Source organism: Brachionichthys hirsutus, chromosome 1 (assembly GCF_040956055.1).
Source record: "Brachionichthys hirsutus isolate HB-005 chromosome 1, CSIRO-AGI_Bhir_v1, whole genome shotgun sequence".
In the NCBI taxonomy this organism is placed as follows: domain Eukaryota; kingdom Metazoa; phylum Chordata; class Actinopteri; order Lophiiformes; family Brachionichthyidae; genus Brachionichthys; species Brachionichthys hirsutus.
This window is the reverse complement of record NC_090897.1, coordinates 15473737-15489359: the sequence shown is the minus strand read 5'-3', so window position 1 is coordinate 15489359 and position 15623 is coordinate 15473737. Positions and strand designations below refer to the sequence as shown.

Genomic DNA, 15623 nt, shown 5'->3' with positions numbered 1-15623 from the left:
TCCGGAGCGTTAAGGAGGTTACAGACCGTCCAGAGTCCAGCAGCTGGGATTAGAGAACAAGAACCAGTGTCATGCTGAGTAAATTACAGTGGTTATCGGTACAAGACAGATTGTTATATTCTACATTGACCTTCCTGAAAAATATTATAACATAAAGTGGCCAGAAGTCCTTTATCAAAATCTTCTTTTTGGTATTGATAAACGCAATTATTACACAAGACACGCTATGGCGAGAACATTTCTTTTACCAAAAGTAAGATCTGATAGTATTAAGAAAACGTGAGCAATGCATGCATGGAACATGCTACCAGAAATAATGATTAGGGAAGACAAAATGTAAATATTTAAATCAATACTGAAACAATTTTTATGAACTAAGATGGTCTGAAATTAAATTAACTTGAGGCGTATGAAATATGTGTATAATTGCACCAACAGTGTATTGATTGATTGACTATATTCTGTATACTTTGTATTGCAATGTGGTGCGGCCCTAAAAATACACCTTTTAGGGGGACAGAAATGGAGATAGTCATCACGACTCTCTCCGGATCAACCCCCCCCCCCCCACCCCCTTTTTTGTCCACCTACGTTGTACATATTAAGTGTCTTTGTAATTTATTGTCATTCATTGCCATTTTGCATCTGTGGGGTAATTTATTTTAAATTTATTGTTAGTTTGCATCTGTGATGTAAAATTATTTTTATTTTCTATTGTTATTTTGCATCAATTGAGCAATGTAATATTGGTTTTATTTTTATTTGTATTGTTAAATTTGTTTTGTTAGTGATTTATGTACTAAGGACTTTCAACGGAAACAAGACCGCAAGGGCTTTTTAGAAAAGCTCCTCTTAGACAGGATGTTTGAGTGTACTTGTACTGTAATACATGCTACTGTGTGACTGTACTCGTACTCTAACATTCTATCTCATAAATATATTCATCATCATCATCACTCTAACATTCTATCTAATAAATATATTCATCATCATCATCGTGAGTTGTTTAGACGTTATTCGTCCATTGTCCTTTGGGGGGCAGTAGTGCGTTCCGCGGCGTCTGAACGCCCGACATGACGGGAGCAGAAGAAGAACAGAAGGAAACTGGAGTTGTGGCTCGGTTGAGTCACAGCCCGCGTTAGAGGAGACGGATAAACGTCGCCACCGTATCGATTTAGATATTTAAACTTAACCAAAGTGCTGTAAACGACCGCGACGATGGGACGGAAGGTAACTCTGGCGACGTGCTCGCTGAATCAGTGGGCGTTGGACTTTGACGCTAATATGGAGAGAATACTAAAGAGTAAGTAATGCTAGTGGAAACTATATACACATATATATATATATATATACACATATATATATATGTGTATATGTATATGTAAGTGAGAGACATATATACACATATAAATATATGTATATATATATATGTGTATATGCATATGTATATATATATATATATGTATATGTAAGTGAGAGACATATATACATATACACGCATATATATATATATATTTATATATGTGTGTATATGTATCTGTAAGTGAGAGACATGGCCCAGCACGGGGCGCGACCCCGTGGCTGACCTGCTCTGGATGTACATTTATTTAAACATATGCTACTATCTCTCCTCGGAGAGGCCCACGGCAACAAAATAATCACTTTCTACACGACAGATTAAAAACAGAAGATGATCAATCGGTATTTGAACATGCGGTTTCAGTGAAGTTTCACAAGGATCAAAGGGAACACCAGCATTCCTGGAGTACAGTCTGACATCGGGAGCATCGGGACCGACGTGCTCCGTGATGCTCTGGCTTATTGGCAGAAGCTCGGTTTTGTTAGGGTTTATTTTGAGGCAGGTTAATGTACATCTAAATACTAAATACTTTTTATTGATTTGTCCCTCAGAGGGCAATTTGGTTTACAGCAGTTCCACTTTCTAACTGTAGTCTGCTGCTGGTCGCCGCGTGCGCATGCGCCCAGGCAATGTGGGTGAAGTGTCCTCAGTGCACACATGTGCCTGAGCCCGGAATCGAACCGGCAACTAGCAACTAGGCAATCACTTTGATCATCAGATGACAACGCTGTCTTTTCTCTGCCCGTGTTCCTCTGCAGGCATCGAGATCGCCAAGGACAGGGGGGCCAAGTACAGACTGGGCCCCGAGCTGGAGATATGGTGAGAATTCAAGAGTTCACGGCGCTTCCAGATCTGACATTGTCATAGTATGATTTACTTTAGCCCAAATTCTGTGGAAACATTATTCTCACCTTTATGCTCTACTTCGTAACGTAGTCGTTCACTGAGGGGCGAACTCCTCCCCTTCTTTACCTGAGAGACTCAAAATGTTTCATTTTAAACGATCTATAGTTCATGTTCACGAAAGGTCTACAAGACGTGGTGAGGACAGACATGATGGACGGCTTAGAGACAGTGGTGAGGACAGCCATGATGGACGGCTTACAGACAGTGGTGAGGACAGCCATGATTAGAAATGAGACAATAAGAGGGACAGTGAAGGTTAGACGTTTGGGAGACAAGGTCAGAGAGACCAGACTTTGATGGTTTGGACATGTCCAGACGAGAGACAGGGACTATATCGGTAGAAGGATGCTGAGGATGGAACTGCCAGGGAACAGGACGACCCAGGAGACGACGTGGACGTAGTGAGGGAGGACATGACGTGTGTGTCCTACACAACACTGATTTATAGATGTGTACTATTACATAACACTTAGTAGTTCCGTAAACACGTTTAAATACTGCAGAGAAAACTAAGCGCAGATCCTTTACTAATGATTTTAGGAAGGAAGGAAGCGTCGGCCCTCTGGTATGTTGTAAAGTGTCTCGCGTCGTGAAAAGGTCGCCCCCCCCTGGTCTGGAGGTTGAGCTGCATTCCTCTTTTTACAGTGGCTACGGCTGTGCAGACCACTTCTACGAGTCGGACACGCTGCTGCACAGCTTCCAGGTGCTGAGGAATCTCCTCGAATCTCCCGTCACCCAGGACATCGTCTGTGATGTGGGAATGTGGGTATACGTCCGGCCTGGAATCAAACGTTGATAACAACAAACAGGAAGTGCTGTGCCTGTCATGTTTTAACTGCGATTCCGTGTTGGTATCTTTCAGAAGGACCTTGTTTGTTGGCTGCACCTCCAGCTGCGTTTCTGCATAAAGCAGTAAAGCGTGAACCTTTTCAAAAAACAACTGTCTGTTGCTCAGAGACTTATCTCATCTGAAGACTTCCTCTCGCTTAAAGCGGTCGTGTCACTGCAGACCGCGTCGGGACGCGTTTCAGCAGCATTGCTAAATCATTTCACGCATTTGACAGGACGGAGAGAAGTGACCAGAAGAGTCCGGAAATACGTTTAGACTGCTCTGCTGGAGCTCACAATTGATCACTTATCAGAGTGAACGAGATAGGGTTCTGATAGGGAGAAGACCTTTAACCAGTCCAGTCGTCAACGTGTCGGAGATCCGTATGTTGCTATGCATCATGGGTAAAGGTCAGAGAAGGCAGGTTTCTGCTGCTGGGGGCCACTGCAGATGAGGTCAGCAATATGTTCCTCATTAATGATCTACAGCGGCGTGTTGCTGCCACACCCACAAATAAGAGAGATCAGTGTCACGTTATTCACGTGCACAGATTCACATTTTTGCATGATAAATTTCACATAACGGGATAAGTTCCGTTGCATTAAAACGTTAAAAATATTGAAACTGCGGAACACGGCTCATTTGATTAGGTTCTATTTCATGCTTGGATCGAGACATGGCGAGACGTTGCTGTTATTGAACACTGTACAGCTCATTGGGGGGGGGGGGGGGGTTCCACTTTGCACGGGTCCAAAGTGGATAAGTCTTATTTATTACTTGAATGTTCGAGCTACGCCACAGAAGTGCTCCGTTTAAGAGTTAAATGCTGAAATTAGATGAATAAAATAAAAAAATAAGGGACATCCTGGATCCGTTTTTCACTCGTCGTCATTTTTTAAAAATGTATTATAGAAGTATCGGATCGGGACTCGGTATCGGTTTAAAATCAAATGACTCGGACTCCGGGGCAAAGAAACCTTGATCGGGACGTCCCTAGCCAAAGCACAACAATGATAGATGCCCCCCCCCCCTCCCCCCCCTCCCCCATGACGGAAGACCATGTTGCATTGAATTACACGTCCAACCACTCTGACGAGTTGAGCGGGTCGCTCACAATAGTAAACCATTTTCAACAACCTGACTTTTTGTGATTACCTTTTAAAATTCGCCTTTTGATTGAGCGTTTTGGATTCTGTTCCCTTCAGGCCAGTCATGCATCACAACGTGCGCTACAACTGTCGGGTTCTGTTCCTCAACAGGTACGTCAGGCCTGTGTGAACGGTGACGTGTTGCTTGCTCTCGGCGTGGCCTGCTTCAGTCCAGATTTATTTTGACACGCTTTGTTCCATCCTGTAGGAAGATACTTCTGATCAGACCTAAGATGATGATGGCCAACAACGGGAACTACCGGGAGAAGCGTTGGTTCTCGGCTTGGACCAAGTTAAGGTTTGTGATTCAGGTCCTCCGTAAAGAAAAACCAGGAATGCTGTTTATCTCCAGCTTGGACTTCCGTGAAGACGGTTTACCTGCGATGGATGATCATTTACAAGAATAGTTTCGGATAACTATGAAGTTAGAGGACTTAAATATTTAAGCTTGCACTTATAAAACGATAGTTTCTTCTCAGCAATTTGTCTGTTGTCAAAGTTTTAATACTCAACAGACGTAAACAATTCGAAATGATTATATCTCAGTGAAATCCCAAAGCAATGATGTGGCGGTCATGACCACTCCCACCAATCACCTGCGCAGGTGAACAGTGGGATAGTCATCCATCTTCAAACCGCTTATCCGGGGTCGGGTCGGGTCGGGTGGGGGGGCGGCAGTCTGAGCAGGGAAGCCCAGCCTTCCCTCTCCCCGGCTACTTCTTCCAGCTCTTCCGGGGGGGGGGGTCCCGAGGCGTTCCCAGGCCAGCCGAGAGACATAGTCTCCCCAGCGTGTCCTGGGTCCTCCCCGTGTAGCTTCCAAAGCATAACGCTTTAAGATGAATTGACAAAATAGTCACTAAAGTGTTACTTTCTCGATCAATCACGGTCGAATGCCTTCTCCAAGTCCACAAAACACGCGTGGACTGGTTGGACAAACTCCCACGCACCCTCCAGGACCCTGCCGGGGGTGTAGAGCTGGCCCACAGTTCCACGGCCAGGACGAAAACCACATTGCTCCTCCTGAATCCGGCGGACCCTCCTCTCCAGTATCCCTGAATAGACCTTCACCAGGAAACATTTACGACGCTGAGAAATAGTTGATTGATCGAGAAAGTAACACTTTTTTTTGACTATTTTGTCAATTCAGCTTAAGGTGTTATGCTTTGGAAGCTCCAGTTATTTTAAGCAGAGTGTGAGGGATGTTCAGCACGATGCCTAGCAGGTGTGTTTAAGGACCCCTAGTTCACTGAAGGAACACGGCAGTCCACCTGCCAAAGGGATTTCACTTTTCTGTTTGACGGACATGGATCTTCATGCGTGTATTCTTTTTGTTTGTCTGTTCCAGGCAGGTGGAGGAGTATTTCCTGCCCACGATGATCCAGGAGGTAACGGGACAGGTAAAGAACCCCTCTCACCACCCGTGTTTAGCTTCCGTGAGCACCCAGACCATAAACACAGTCGCCGGTGTTTCCACTCCCGCTGTTCTACCTGCTCATCAGGATAGCGTTCCGTTCGGTGACTGTGTGCTCTCCACGAGGGACGCAAGCATCGGCTCCGAGATCTGCGCAGAGCTCTGGAGCCCCAGAAGGTTGAGCATTAACGAGTATATGGGAGTTGTAGTTCTCTCTCTGCCATATGACACAACCCCCCCCCCCACCTGATGTCTCTGAATGCGTCCTCCTTTCCTCAGCCCTCATGTTCAGATGGGCATGGATGGGGTTGAAATCTTCACCAATTCGTCCGCTAGCCACCACGAGCTCCGCAAAGCTGATTTAAGAGTCAACCTGGTGAAGGCGGCGACCACAAAGGTATGCTTTGCCCTGGAGTCCATGAAAATAAGGGTGATAGATGTTAACCTTTTATTCTTTTTATAGGTATTTAAAAAGGCTAGTGAGTTATAAAGTCAGCCCCACGCGTCCATGTGTTGGTTGTGTTCCAGGTCGGAGGTATTTACCTGTATTCCAACCAGAGGGGCTGTGATGGCGACCGTGTCTACTACGACGGCTGCGCCTTGGTGGCCATCAACGGAGACATCGTGGCACAAGGAGCGCAGTTCTCCCTTGATGATGTGGTATGTTGGGACACAAGAACCACCTGGCCTGATTCAACACAATGTGGTGATGTACATTACAGTAGTCCCTCATTTTCCGCGGGGGTTACGTTCTAAAAACAACCCGCAATAAGTGAAATCCGCAATGTAGTAATCTTTAATTTTTTACAATTATTATACATGTACATAAATGTTTTAAGGCTGTAAAACCCCTCACCACACACTTTATACACGTTTAACAGTCAGACATTAATCTAAATAGATTGTTTCAGCATTATAGAATGAAACCAAAGATCAAAACCTTTTCAGAACTAAACATTTGTTTGAGGAATAAAAATATATAGTACGTACAGTAAACGTTTTCCTGTTAATAATGTTAAGGCGTGCAGGTCCAGGAAAGAGCAGCTTGGAGTGCAGAAGAACAAATATTCTACTCGTGCTGTCTTTAGCCTCTCATGCTGCTTTATTGGATAGCTTAGCACAGCGGAACGGCAGCGGCTACATGTATCAACAGGAAGAAACGATACTCAAAAGGGATGTGACGTTATTGCTCCTACAAAATAAAAGCCTCTTTTTACACAGAGAATAAGAGCGCTATTAAACAAACGCTTAACAAATAAACATGATAGCTTTTAGAAATAACTAATTTAATTTTAATGATCAACCTACGAGGTTGAACACATAAGAAGTTATTAATAGCAACTCGCACGTATTTCACAGTTCCTCCGACCGCGCCTTCGTCCTTGCGCGGCTTCAAGGCGCGTTCAAGTGCAAAAAGAAAATCTGAAAAATTGCATTAAAACTCCGCGAAGTCGCGGAAGATGAACCGCATTATATCGAGGGACTACTGTAGTTTATTACAAAGTCAGGCAGGGCAGCTCATTCAAACGCATCATGTGTCACTGCCTGTTGCAAAAGGAAAGCTCAGCAGGTGCAATGAGAGACGTATGAACTGTGTTTATATACATGTAATATCATTATGTGTAAATAAACACAGGCCCAGAGCTTTACATGAAACTGAAAGTGGAAAGGAGTTAGAGAACTGATGCACTGGTGGTGGTGGGGGGGGGGGGGGGTTGTTCTGTTGTTTAAGGTAGTACAAGTATTACATCAGTGCATGAAGACCACACAGCATGGCGTGTGTGTGTGTGTGTGTGTGTGAGACAGGAGGTGATTACGGCTACTCTTGATCTTGAGGATGTCCGTAGCTACCGAGGAGAAACGTGCCAGCCATACATGGTAAGAGATTTCAGAACTTTCAGACTTATTGTCGGCTTATTTCCTTCGGCTTGGAGAACTCCTCAAACAGACTGGCGTCCGAGTTGTGTTGCAGCTCCAGGGCTTCTGCTAAAGGCGTGAAACCTGCTGCACCAGGTGGAGGGCATACCTAATAGATGTCTGCCAGGTGCAGGTGTTCTGTTCACGCTGTGTTTTGGGTTTGCCGTTGCTTTTACTCTGCTAAAAGGTAATACGAGCTGCTTTTTACCGGACTGAAAGCCAATAGAGGTAAAAATGCGTTTGATCTCAGACGCTCGGAGTCGCAGTCTACTGGTTAGAATGCCCGTGGAGTGGACCAGGTCCTGAACCTCAACCGTCCCGATCGATGCCCTGCTGAGTGATTACAGAAAACGGCCGGAGAGAAATCTCTCGAGATCTGAGTCACGTGATCGGTATTTACAGATCTCTGGTTTCCACAGTGTCCGACACTGGACCCGTTTCTGTGACGACCGTTGTGGGTTTCCACTTGACGCCTTGAGTGTCGTTCCATTGTTTCCATTACTGGAACAATAGGTGTAGCCCATTCGCTTGTGCCTACAGGTTCCAGCACACCGCTTTTCACTAGACTATCTAGCTTGATGCTGGATGGGACCGGCTTCGCCTTTAGGCCAGGGGTATTCAAAGAAAATTTAGAGAGGTCCAGCTAGAGAAAATGTCTTTGTCTAACCCTTTAGTGTGATATATATATTTAAGTAGCTTCATTGTATCTGCATATAATCAATACTTGACTTTTAAATCAAAAGATTTCAGTACAATACAAAAACATTTTGACAAGATGTATTGTCAAGTAACATAAAACTGAACATATATATGTATGACTGCAGATATGAATAATGTTCTCTCATTAACTCAATAAAAGTTGGGCTGCATTTCAAAATAAGAGAAAATAAATGCAATGTGAAAATTGTGCATGTTCAAATAAAGTGCTTAATTTCAGAAAATGTTTTATAAAATGAGCAAATCTTTAATTTCCCTTTTACTGTTCCACATCTTGACTCAATAGTCTCAACCAATTTTACCGATAAAGAATCCCAAAATACATCCCAACAGTAGAACCCTTCACTTTCTAGTGCCAACTACTATTTTACATTTTTATAAAAGATATTATACAATCTTATCATGAAATAAGAGCATTGAAAGCCATAATGGGGCATCTTGTGTGGGGTAACTGGGTGTGTCACTTACCCGGGAGGGCGCCGAACCGATCCCTCCCAGATATGGGGGGGGGGGGTTTACTGCGTATGAACGTTGTCCCTGCAGTGTCCTCCCAGCGTCTGAGTTCAGGGACGGCATTAGAGGGGGACTCCCCTCACTAACGACTCCTCTGTCGTAGGAAGGTGAACCCGTGCCATGCCACAGGGTCAAAGTTGACTTCCGTTTATCCAGTGGTGATGACGCCTACCTCCCGACCCACCAGCCAATCAAATGGCGCTTTCATGTCCCGGAGGAAGAGATCAGGTAAAGCCCAAATATCCATCCTGTGCTTCTTTAGATGAGCAGCAGCTGACGGTAGAGACGTTGTCCAGTTTAGGGCCGGCCTGCTGGCTGTGGGACTACCTGAGGAGGAGTGGCCAGGTAAACACGTTGCCTTCCTTAGACCAGTAATTGTGTTCTGAGCCCGGGAGCTGACTTTAACGCTTTCATTGGTGTCCCAGGCTGGGTTTCTGTTGCCTCTGAGTGGAGGCGTCGACAGCTCCTCCACCGCCTGTATTGTCCACTCTATGTGTGTGCTGCTCTGCCAGGCAGTAGAGGAAGGCAGTAAGTAGGTGCGCTCGGGGGTTTCCATAAACACACAACTTCTCCAGGTGGTCTTTGACACGTATTCCTCAAATAGTGGGGTGAGGTGCCATGCTGGGCAGGTGTGACCCGGGCAACTTGCATGCAGTAGGTGGCAGTGGTCTGGATGTTGAGATGGAGCCCCCCCCCCCCCACCCTACATGACTGTGTCACGGTCAATAATCACGTTTTGAAGCTCCATTGATTACAATGTTAACAAATATTTCAACCTGGATCGTAACCAAAATGTAATCATCTGTTCCTGGTAACATTCCCAGCATCACAGGTCGTGTGTTTGTAGTCTGTCCTGCCCCGGTTTGTGCTGCACATTAATTCACTGCTGGAACTAGACTTGGATTCATTTCCACGCCAAACTCTAGTGAGCAGCTCTCCGATAACTCAAAGATGAAACATTTGTCATCTGGGGCGGAGCAGGCCCGAGTGCAGTATTACTGCAGTACTCTCACCTTTTCATGAGGTGAATAACATACTTTCTGTTGGAAGCTGCTCACTCTAACATTGTGTCTTTGCGAAGATGAACGGATGGACACCGTCTTCCTCACTTTTTCTGTGTCTGAAATTCAAAGCAGAAACTTGTGCTTTTCTTTTCCTCTCCTCCTCCTCCTCCTTTGTTCATCTCTCTGTCTTCACCTTTCAGACAGACAAGTCCTGGAGGATGTGCGTCGAGTTGTCGAGGACGGCTCCTACCAGCCTCAGAACCCAAAGGAGCTGTGTGGCCGCGTCTTCACCACCTGCTACATGCCCAGCGAGAACTCCTCCGCGGACTCGTGCAGGAGAGCCGAAGAACTCGCCGGCCAGATCGGCAGGTGGGACGGGTTCGGCTGCCATGGTGACGTGTTTGATCAGTGATTGGAGATGTCCTACAGTTTTCCTTCTTTGTCGTTTGTCTCTGGTGTGGGCAGCACACACATAAACATCAACATTGACATGGCGGTGAAAGGCATTCTGGGAGTCTTCTCCGTGGTTACGGGACGTCTGCCTCAGTTTCGCATTAATGGAGGAAGCCAAAGAGAAAACGTGGCTCTGCAGAATGTGCAGGTCAGACGCGTCATGGATTGATCTGCTTTCCTTTCACTGAACTGGACCCCGTGGGCACGGATTCCTCATCGGTGACGAGTTTGAATCCTGTTGCTTTATTAACTCTCCTCGGTTCTGTGCCTGGCACCTGTGACTCACCTGAGAGGTTCTGGATGCTTTACTGTTTATTAGTCTGCATACTGATAAATTGGGTTTAGGTTTGTGAAAGATTGCCTTGGTTCTTTGGACGGATGAAACGGATTGAATGCATTTTCTGTCTCTTAGATATAAGAAGCACGAACTGCTCGTTTATCATTATTGATCTTTGCTGATAAAAGTCGATTATTTTCATTTTATAACGAGCCATTTAAGGACAGTAAATCACAGTTATCTTTATCTGCAGCAATGATCCATAAATAATCTCGAGTCGGTGAGGTGAGGTGTGATTCAGCACACTGATCTTTATTATTGACACTCACGTTCAGCCTCCAGCGTATCAATGAGCAGCCATGTTTAATATTCTGTTCAAAAGCAGGCGAGTGAAAATGAGTCTGAATTAGCTGAAGCCGTCTGGCAGCATTTCTCCCGCTTGGACCTGTTGTGGTGAACGTGGAGGTGTTACACACATCCCTGTGTGTGTGTGTGTGCGCGTGTGTGTGTTCCCAGGCCCGGGTCAGGATGGTCCTGGCCTACCTGTTTGCTCAGTTGAGTCTGTGGTCCCGGGGTAAACCAGGACGCTTGCTGGTGCTCGGATCGGCCAATGTCGATGAGAGGTATGAGAGAGCCGTTTCCTGTTTGTGATATTTCTCCTGTCTTCTTCAGTAAATTCCGTGTTTGGAGACGATCCCCAGGAAGACGAGTTTCCCTCAGTAATAAAGTGACAGTGACTCCGTCAGCAGATTAAAACGCACGAAATAAAGACATTAGCACAAGGACTTGGCGACGATGTCACCAAATTAGGCTTTTCATTGTTTCTACGACGGGAGCAGAATGACTAGAAAGCGCTTCTCCTGCTTAGCCTGACAGGATACTTCACTAAATACGACTGCTCCAGCGCTGACATCAACCCGATCGGAGGCGTCAGCAAGGCTGACCTGAAGAGCTTCCTGCTGTTCTGTGTGGAGCGCTTCCAGCTCACATCTCTGAGGCCGTAAGTCTGGCTCACGCCAACAGACACGCCAACAGACACGCCGACAGACACGCCAACAGACGCGCCAACAGACGCGCCAACAGACGCGCCGACAGACGCGCCAACAGACACGCCAACAGACACGCCGACAGACGCGCCGACAGACGCGCCAACAGACACGCCGACAGACGCGCCAACAGACACGCCAACAGACACGCCGACAGACGCGCCAACAGACACGCCAACAGACACGCCAACAGACACGCCGACAGACACGCCAACAGACGCGCCGACAGACACGCCAACAGACGCGCCAACAGACACGCCAACAGACAAGCCAACAGACACGCCGACAGACGCGCCAACAGACACGTTAACAGACACGCCGACAGACACGCCGACAGACGCGGCGACAGACACGCCGACAGACGCTCCGACAGACGCGCCAACAGACACGCCAACAGACAAGCCAACAGACACGCCGACAGACGCGCCGACAGACACGTTAACAGACGCGCCGACAGACGCGCCGACAGACGCGCCGACAGACGCGGCGACAGACACGCCGACAGACGCGCCGACAGACGCGCCGACAGACGCGCCGACAGACGCGCCAACAGACACGCCAACAGACGCGCCAGACACGCCAACAGACACGCCAACAGACGCGTCAGACACGCCAACAGACACGTCAGACACGCCAACAGACGCGTCAGACACGCCAACAGACACGCCAAAAGACGCGTCAAGAGACACGCCAACAGACACGCCAACAGACGCGTCAGACACGCCAACAGACGCGTCAGACACGCCAACAGACGCGTCAGACACGCCAACAGACACGCCAAAAGACGCGTCAAGAGACACGCCAACAGACACGCCAAGAGACGCGCCGACAGACGCGCCAACAGACGCGCCAACAGACACGCCGACAGACGCGCCGACAGATGCGCCGACAGACGCGCCAAGAGACGCGCCGACAGACGCGCCGACAGATGCGCCGACAGACGCGCCAAGAGACGCGCCGACAGGCACGCCGACAGACACGCCACCGGACACATCCGTCGACTAAGAACTCCTTCACATTAGAGTTGTTATTCTCTTCTGCAGCATCCTGGTGGCCCCGCCCACGGCCGAGCTGGAGCCACTGAAGGACGGACAGGTGTCGCAGACGGACGAGGTAGGAAGTAGAAACGCTGCAGTGATGGAATGTTAACCATTAGCCCCGCGGTGAGCTGGCGACGCGTCCGGGGTGTACCCCGTCTCTTGCCCGTAGTGAGCTGGGATAGGTTGATTGATTGATTCCGCTGACACAAGTACGTCTCGCGGACTAGACGGAGCAGTCGTAGGTCGTAACGGGACACTTGAACCGACAGGTGAGCTCAGCGCTCCTCACCCCGCCTGCTGTACAGGCTAGCAGTGGATCACACGACCCCTGAAGCACTTAGCCGGCGGACGGCCAGTTGTTCTGGGGTCTCACTTCCTGTTTGGCTCCATCTCTTGCTAACCGCCACCTCTCCTTCCTCCGCAGGAAGACATGGGGATGTCCTACTCCGAGCTGTCTGTGATTGGACGACTGAGGAAGATCTCCAAGTGTGGCCCGTTCAGTATGTTCTGTAAACTGCTCCACACGTGGAGGGGCATGTTCTCTCCCACGGAGGTGAGTGGAACCCTCCACCCTGTGGGGCGGTCCTGTTCTCAGAGCTTTTCACTGGTTTAGCGATGATTACGAGACGTGAAGGGTAACCCTAACCCTGCCAGTGTTCTAGTGTGGCGGGATTCAACTCGAGTCACGAATAATAGTGGGAGGAACACATGAACGAGCTGCAGCCAACGAGCTCCCTGCCTTGCTGACATCTGGGGCGGCGTACAGAGACTGGAACATACTGTGGGCCTGAAGGCTCGGCTGTCTGTGCCCACAGCGTGGACCTCGCTGATGCTGTGGAAGCCCCCTTTTTTTTTATCAAGCAGCGGTTTAGCACTGAAAACGTTCCTCTGGCGGTGGACGGAGTCGTCCCTGTTAACGACCGTCGGCCATTTTCATTCAGGTGGCCCAGAAGGTGAAGCACTTCTTCAGGATGTACTCGGCGAATCGCCACAAGATGACCGTCGTGACGCCGTCCTATCACGCCGAGAGCTACAGTCCAGACGACAACCGCTTTGACCTCCGACCTTTTCTCTACAACGCACGCTGGACCTGGCAGTTCAGGTGCATTGACAGCCAGGCAAGTACATAAGATTTGAACTCGTCGCTCTATTCTCATCTGGAATAGACTCAAACCGCTCAATGGAGTCTAAAAGGGGCATAAATGTGATATCGCAGTAACAGCGAAGAGTCAGCGGGGGGCGTTCCAATGCTCTGTTATTATAGGAGTGTCTTTTCTTCTGTCCCACAGGTGTCCCAACTGGAAGCAAACCGCCCAAATCAATAAGAAGTCAAGCATCAGCAGTGATATTACAACAAATGAGCCGGGCACGACGGGCTCATGCCGTTCTGTCCTGTGTATGAGAAAGACGAGACATTTCAATTTCACATTTCAACGTGACCAGTAAGCTTGAATTCATAGTTTCCCCAATAAAGACCATGAAATGCTCAGCGTGTTTCTAAATGACTATTAATCGGACATTGTCGTGTGTTGAAATGCTGCAAACGTCGCTGAGCTGCCTGACGTCTGTGTGTCCAACACGCTTCAGCTGTTGAAACGGCGCATTGGAGGTAAAGGGAAGCAGCAGGGTTTAGTCAAGTCTCGGTTTAGTCCAGGGTTTAGACACCGCAGAAAGCCTATTTCATTTCTGCAGTCGAACTTAAAGGCTAACCCAGGGGTGGGCAAACTCTTTGACTCGCGGGCCACAATGGGTTCTAAAATTTGACAGAGGTGCCGGGCCAGGAACAGATGGATGGAGTATTTGTGTATTTGTGTATTGTGTATTTGTGTATTTGTGTGAGCTAATATAAATGACATGCAAAACCCATTACATGAAAGGATTTGGCCTTTTACAGGTAGCATTACAGGGAAAAGGTCAAATGAATCAGGTTTAATTCTAGTAAAATTTAATTTAATGATATAATTTGGACAAGTTCGGCGGGCCAGATTAAATAGCCCAACGGGCCGCATATGGCCCCCGGGCCTGGGTTTGCCCATGCCTGGGCTAACCGGTCAATTTAGAGTAGATAGCTATCCTCGACTGTTTCTGGTGCTGGGATGAGACCGGAGAACCCAGAGGGAACCCACAAGGACATGAGGAGAGCGTAACACTCCACACAGGTGTCCACCGGGCCCCCACGCCGCCTCAGGCCGGATCACGGAGGAGGAGAAGTGCTGCGCCTGCGTACCTGGATCCCCAGAAGCGTGTCGGTGTGTGATTAGTTGGCTCTTTAATCACATCGGTTTCAGACATGGATCTTCTTTCTGCCACGTTAGAACTAGATGATTTCAGGGAGTCCAAGAGGAACACATTTCCTTTGAGTGGTATTCACAGCCAGGCTTGTCTTCCGTTTCCATGGTTACAGTTTACTTTAGACTGTTTGTGTGAATGGCGTGTGTCACAGATGAAGGTTTTTTTCTCTGGGACATGATTCACCAAACATCCCCCCCGTGTCCTTCTAGTACTTAATCAACCCCCCCAGAGTGGAACTACTCTGCATTTGTCCCGTCCCAAGGACACGTCAGTGCAGCCTGGAAGGACTGAGACTCAAACCGACGACCTGCTGGGTGGACAGCGAGCCAGCGCTTTAAGTCGCTTAAGATGTTATTGTGAATATTGAGTTTCTCTTTATGCAATAATTCATAACTTCTGTCGTGAGGGGAAATACTTTAGGGCCGAGTATTTCACGCCTTTTCAAGGATGTGTTTTGGGTCTAATATAAGTTAAGACTATTAGAGTTTGCCTCTGTCCCACCAATAAGGGGGGGGGGGGGGGGGGGGCGATATGGCTAGTGATTCAGCCAATCAGTCTGCAGATCTATCAACCATCAAGAAGGAATACATTGATGACGTCACCTGCAAGAATCCATAGAATAAACCAGGCAGACGTCTCAGCTTGTCTATTACGTTTACCCACAATGCACCGCTGCATAACTTCATGAATGGTTTTAAATGTCTCGTGTT

The 15623-nt window shown here is 47.8% G+C and overlaps 1 protein-coding gene across 1 annotated transcript; it reads left to right on the top strand.

The window, feature by feature from the left end:
* The first annotated feature begins 1213 nt into the window (after positions 1-1213).
* Positions 1214-14108, top strand: LOC137893326 (glutamine-dependent NAD(+) synthetase-like). Its single transcript, XM_068738785.1, has 21 exons — positions 1214-1303; positions 2119-2179; positions 2912-3028; positions 4301-4354; positions 4452-4541; positions 5589-5640; positions 5743-5831; positions 5934-6051; positions 6183-6314; positions 7461-7532; positions 8905-9029; positions 9098-9146; positions 9227-9329; positions 10006-10174; positions 10271-10406; positions 11052-11158; positions 11404-11535; positions 12625-12694; positions 13046-13174; positions 13563-13739; positions 13911-14108. Exons 1-21 carry the CDS (start codon positions 1219-1221, stop codon positions 13944-13946), a joined length of 2103 nt encoding a protein of 700 aa, XP_068594886.1. The 5' UTR covers positions 1214-1218; the 3' UTR covers positions 13947-14108.
* The last annotated feature ends 1515 nt before the right edge of the window (positions 14109-15623 follow it).

Coding starts and splice junctions, on each gene's coding strand:
- LOC137893326 (XM_068738785.1), top strand. CDS start 1,219: ATGGGACGGAAGGTAACTCTGGCGACGTGCTCGCTGAATCAGTGGGCG. Junction 9,147..9,226: donor ACCTGAGGAGGAGTGGCCAG/GTAAACACGTTG, acceptor TTGGTGTCCCAG/GCTGGGTTTCTGTTGCCTCT. Junction 10,407..11,051: donor TGGCTCTGCAGAATGTGCAG/GTCAGACGCGTC, acceptor GTGTGTTCCCAG/GCCCGGGTCAGGATGGTCCT.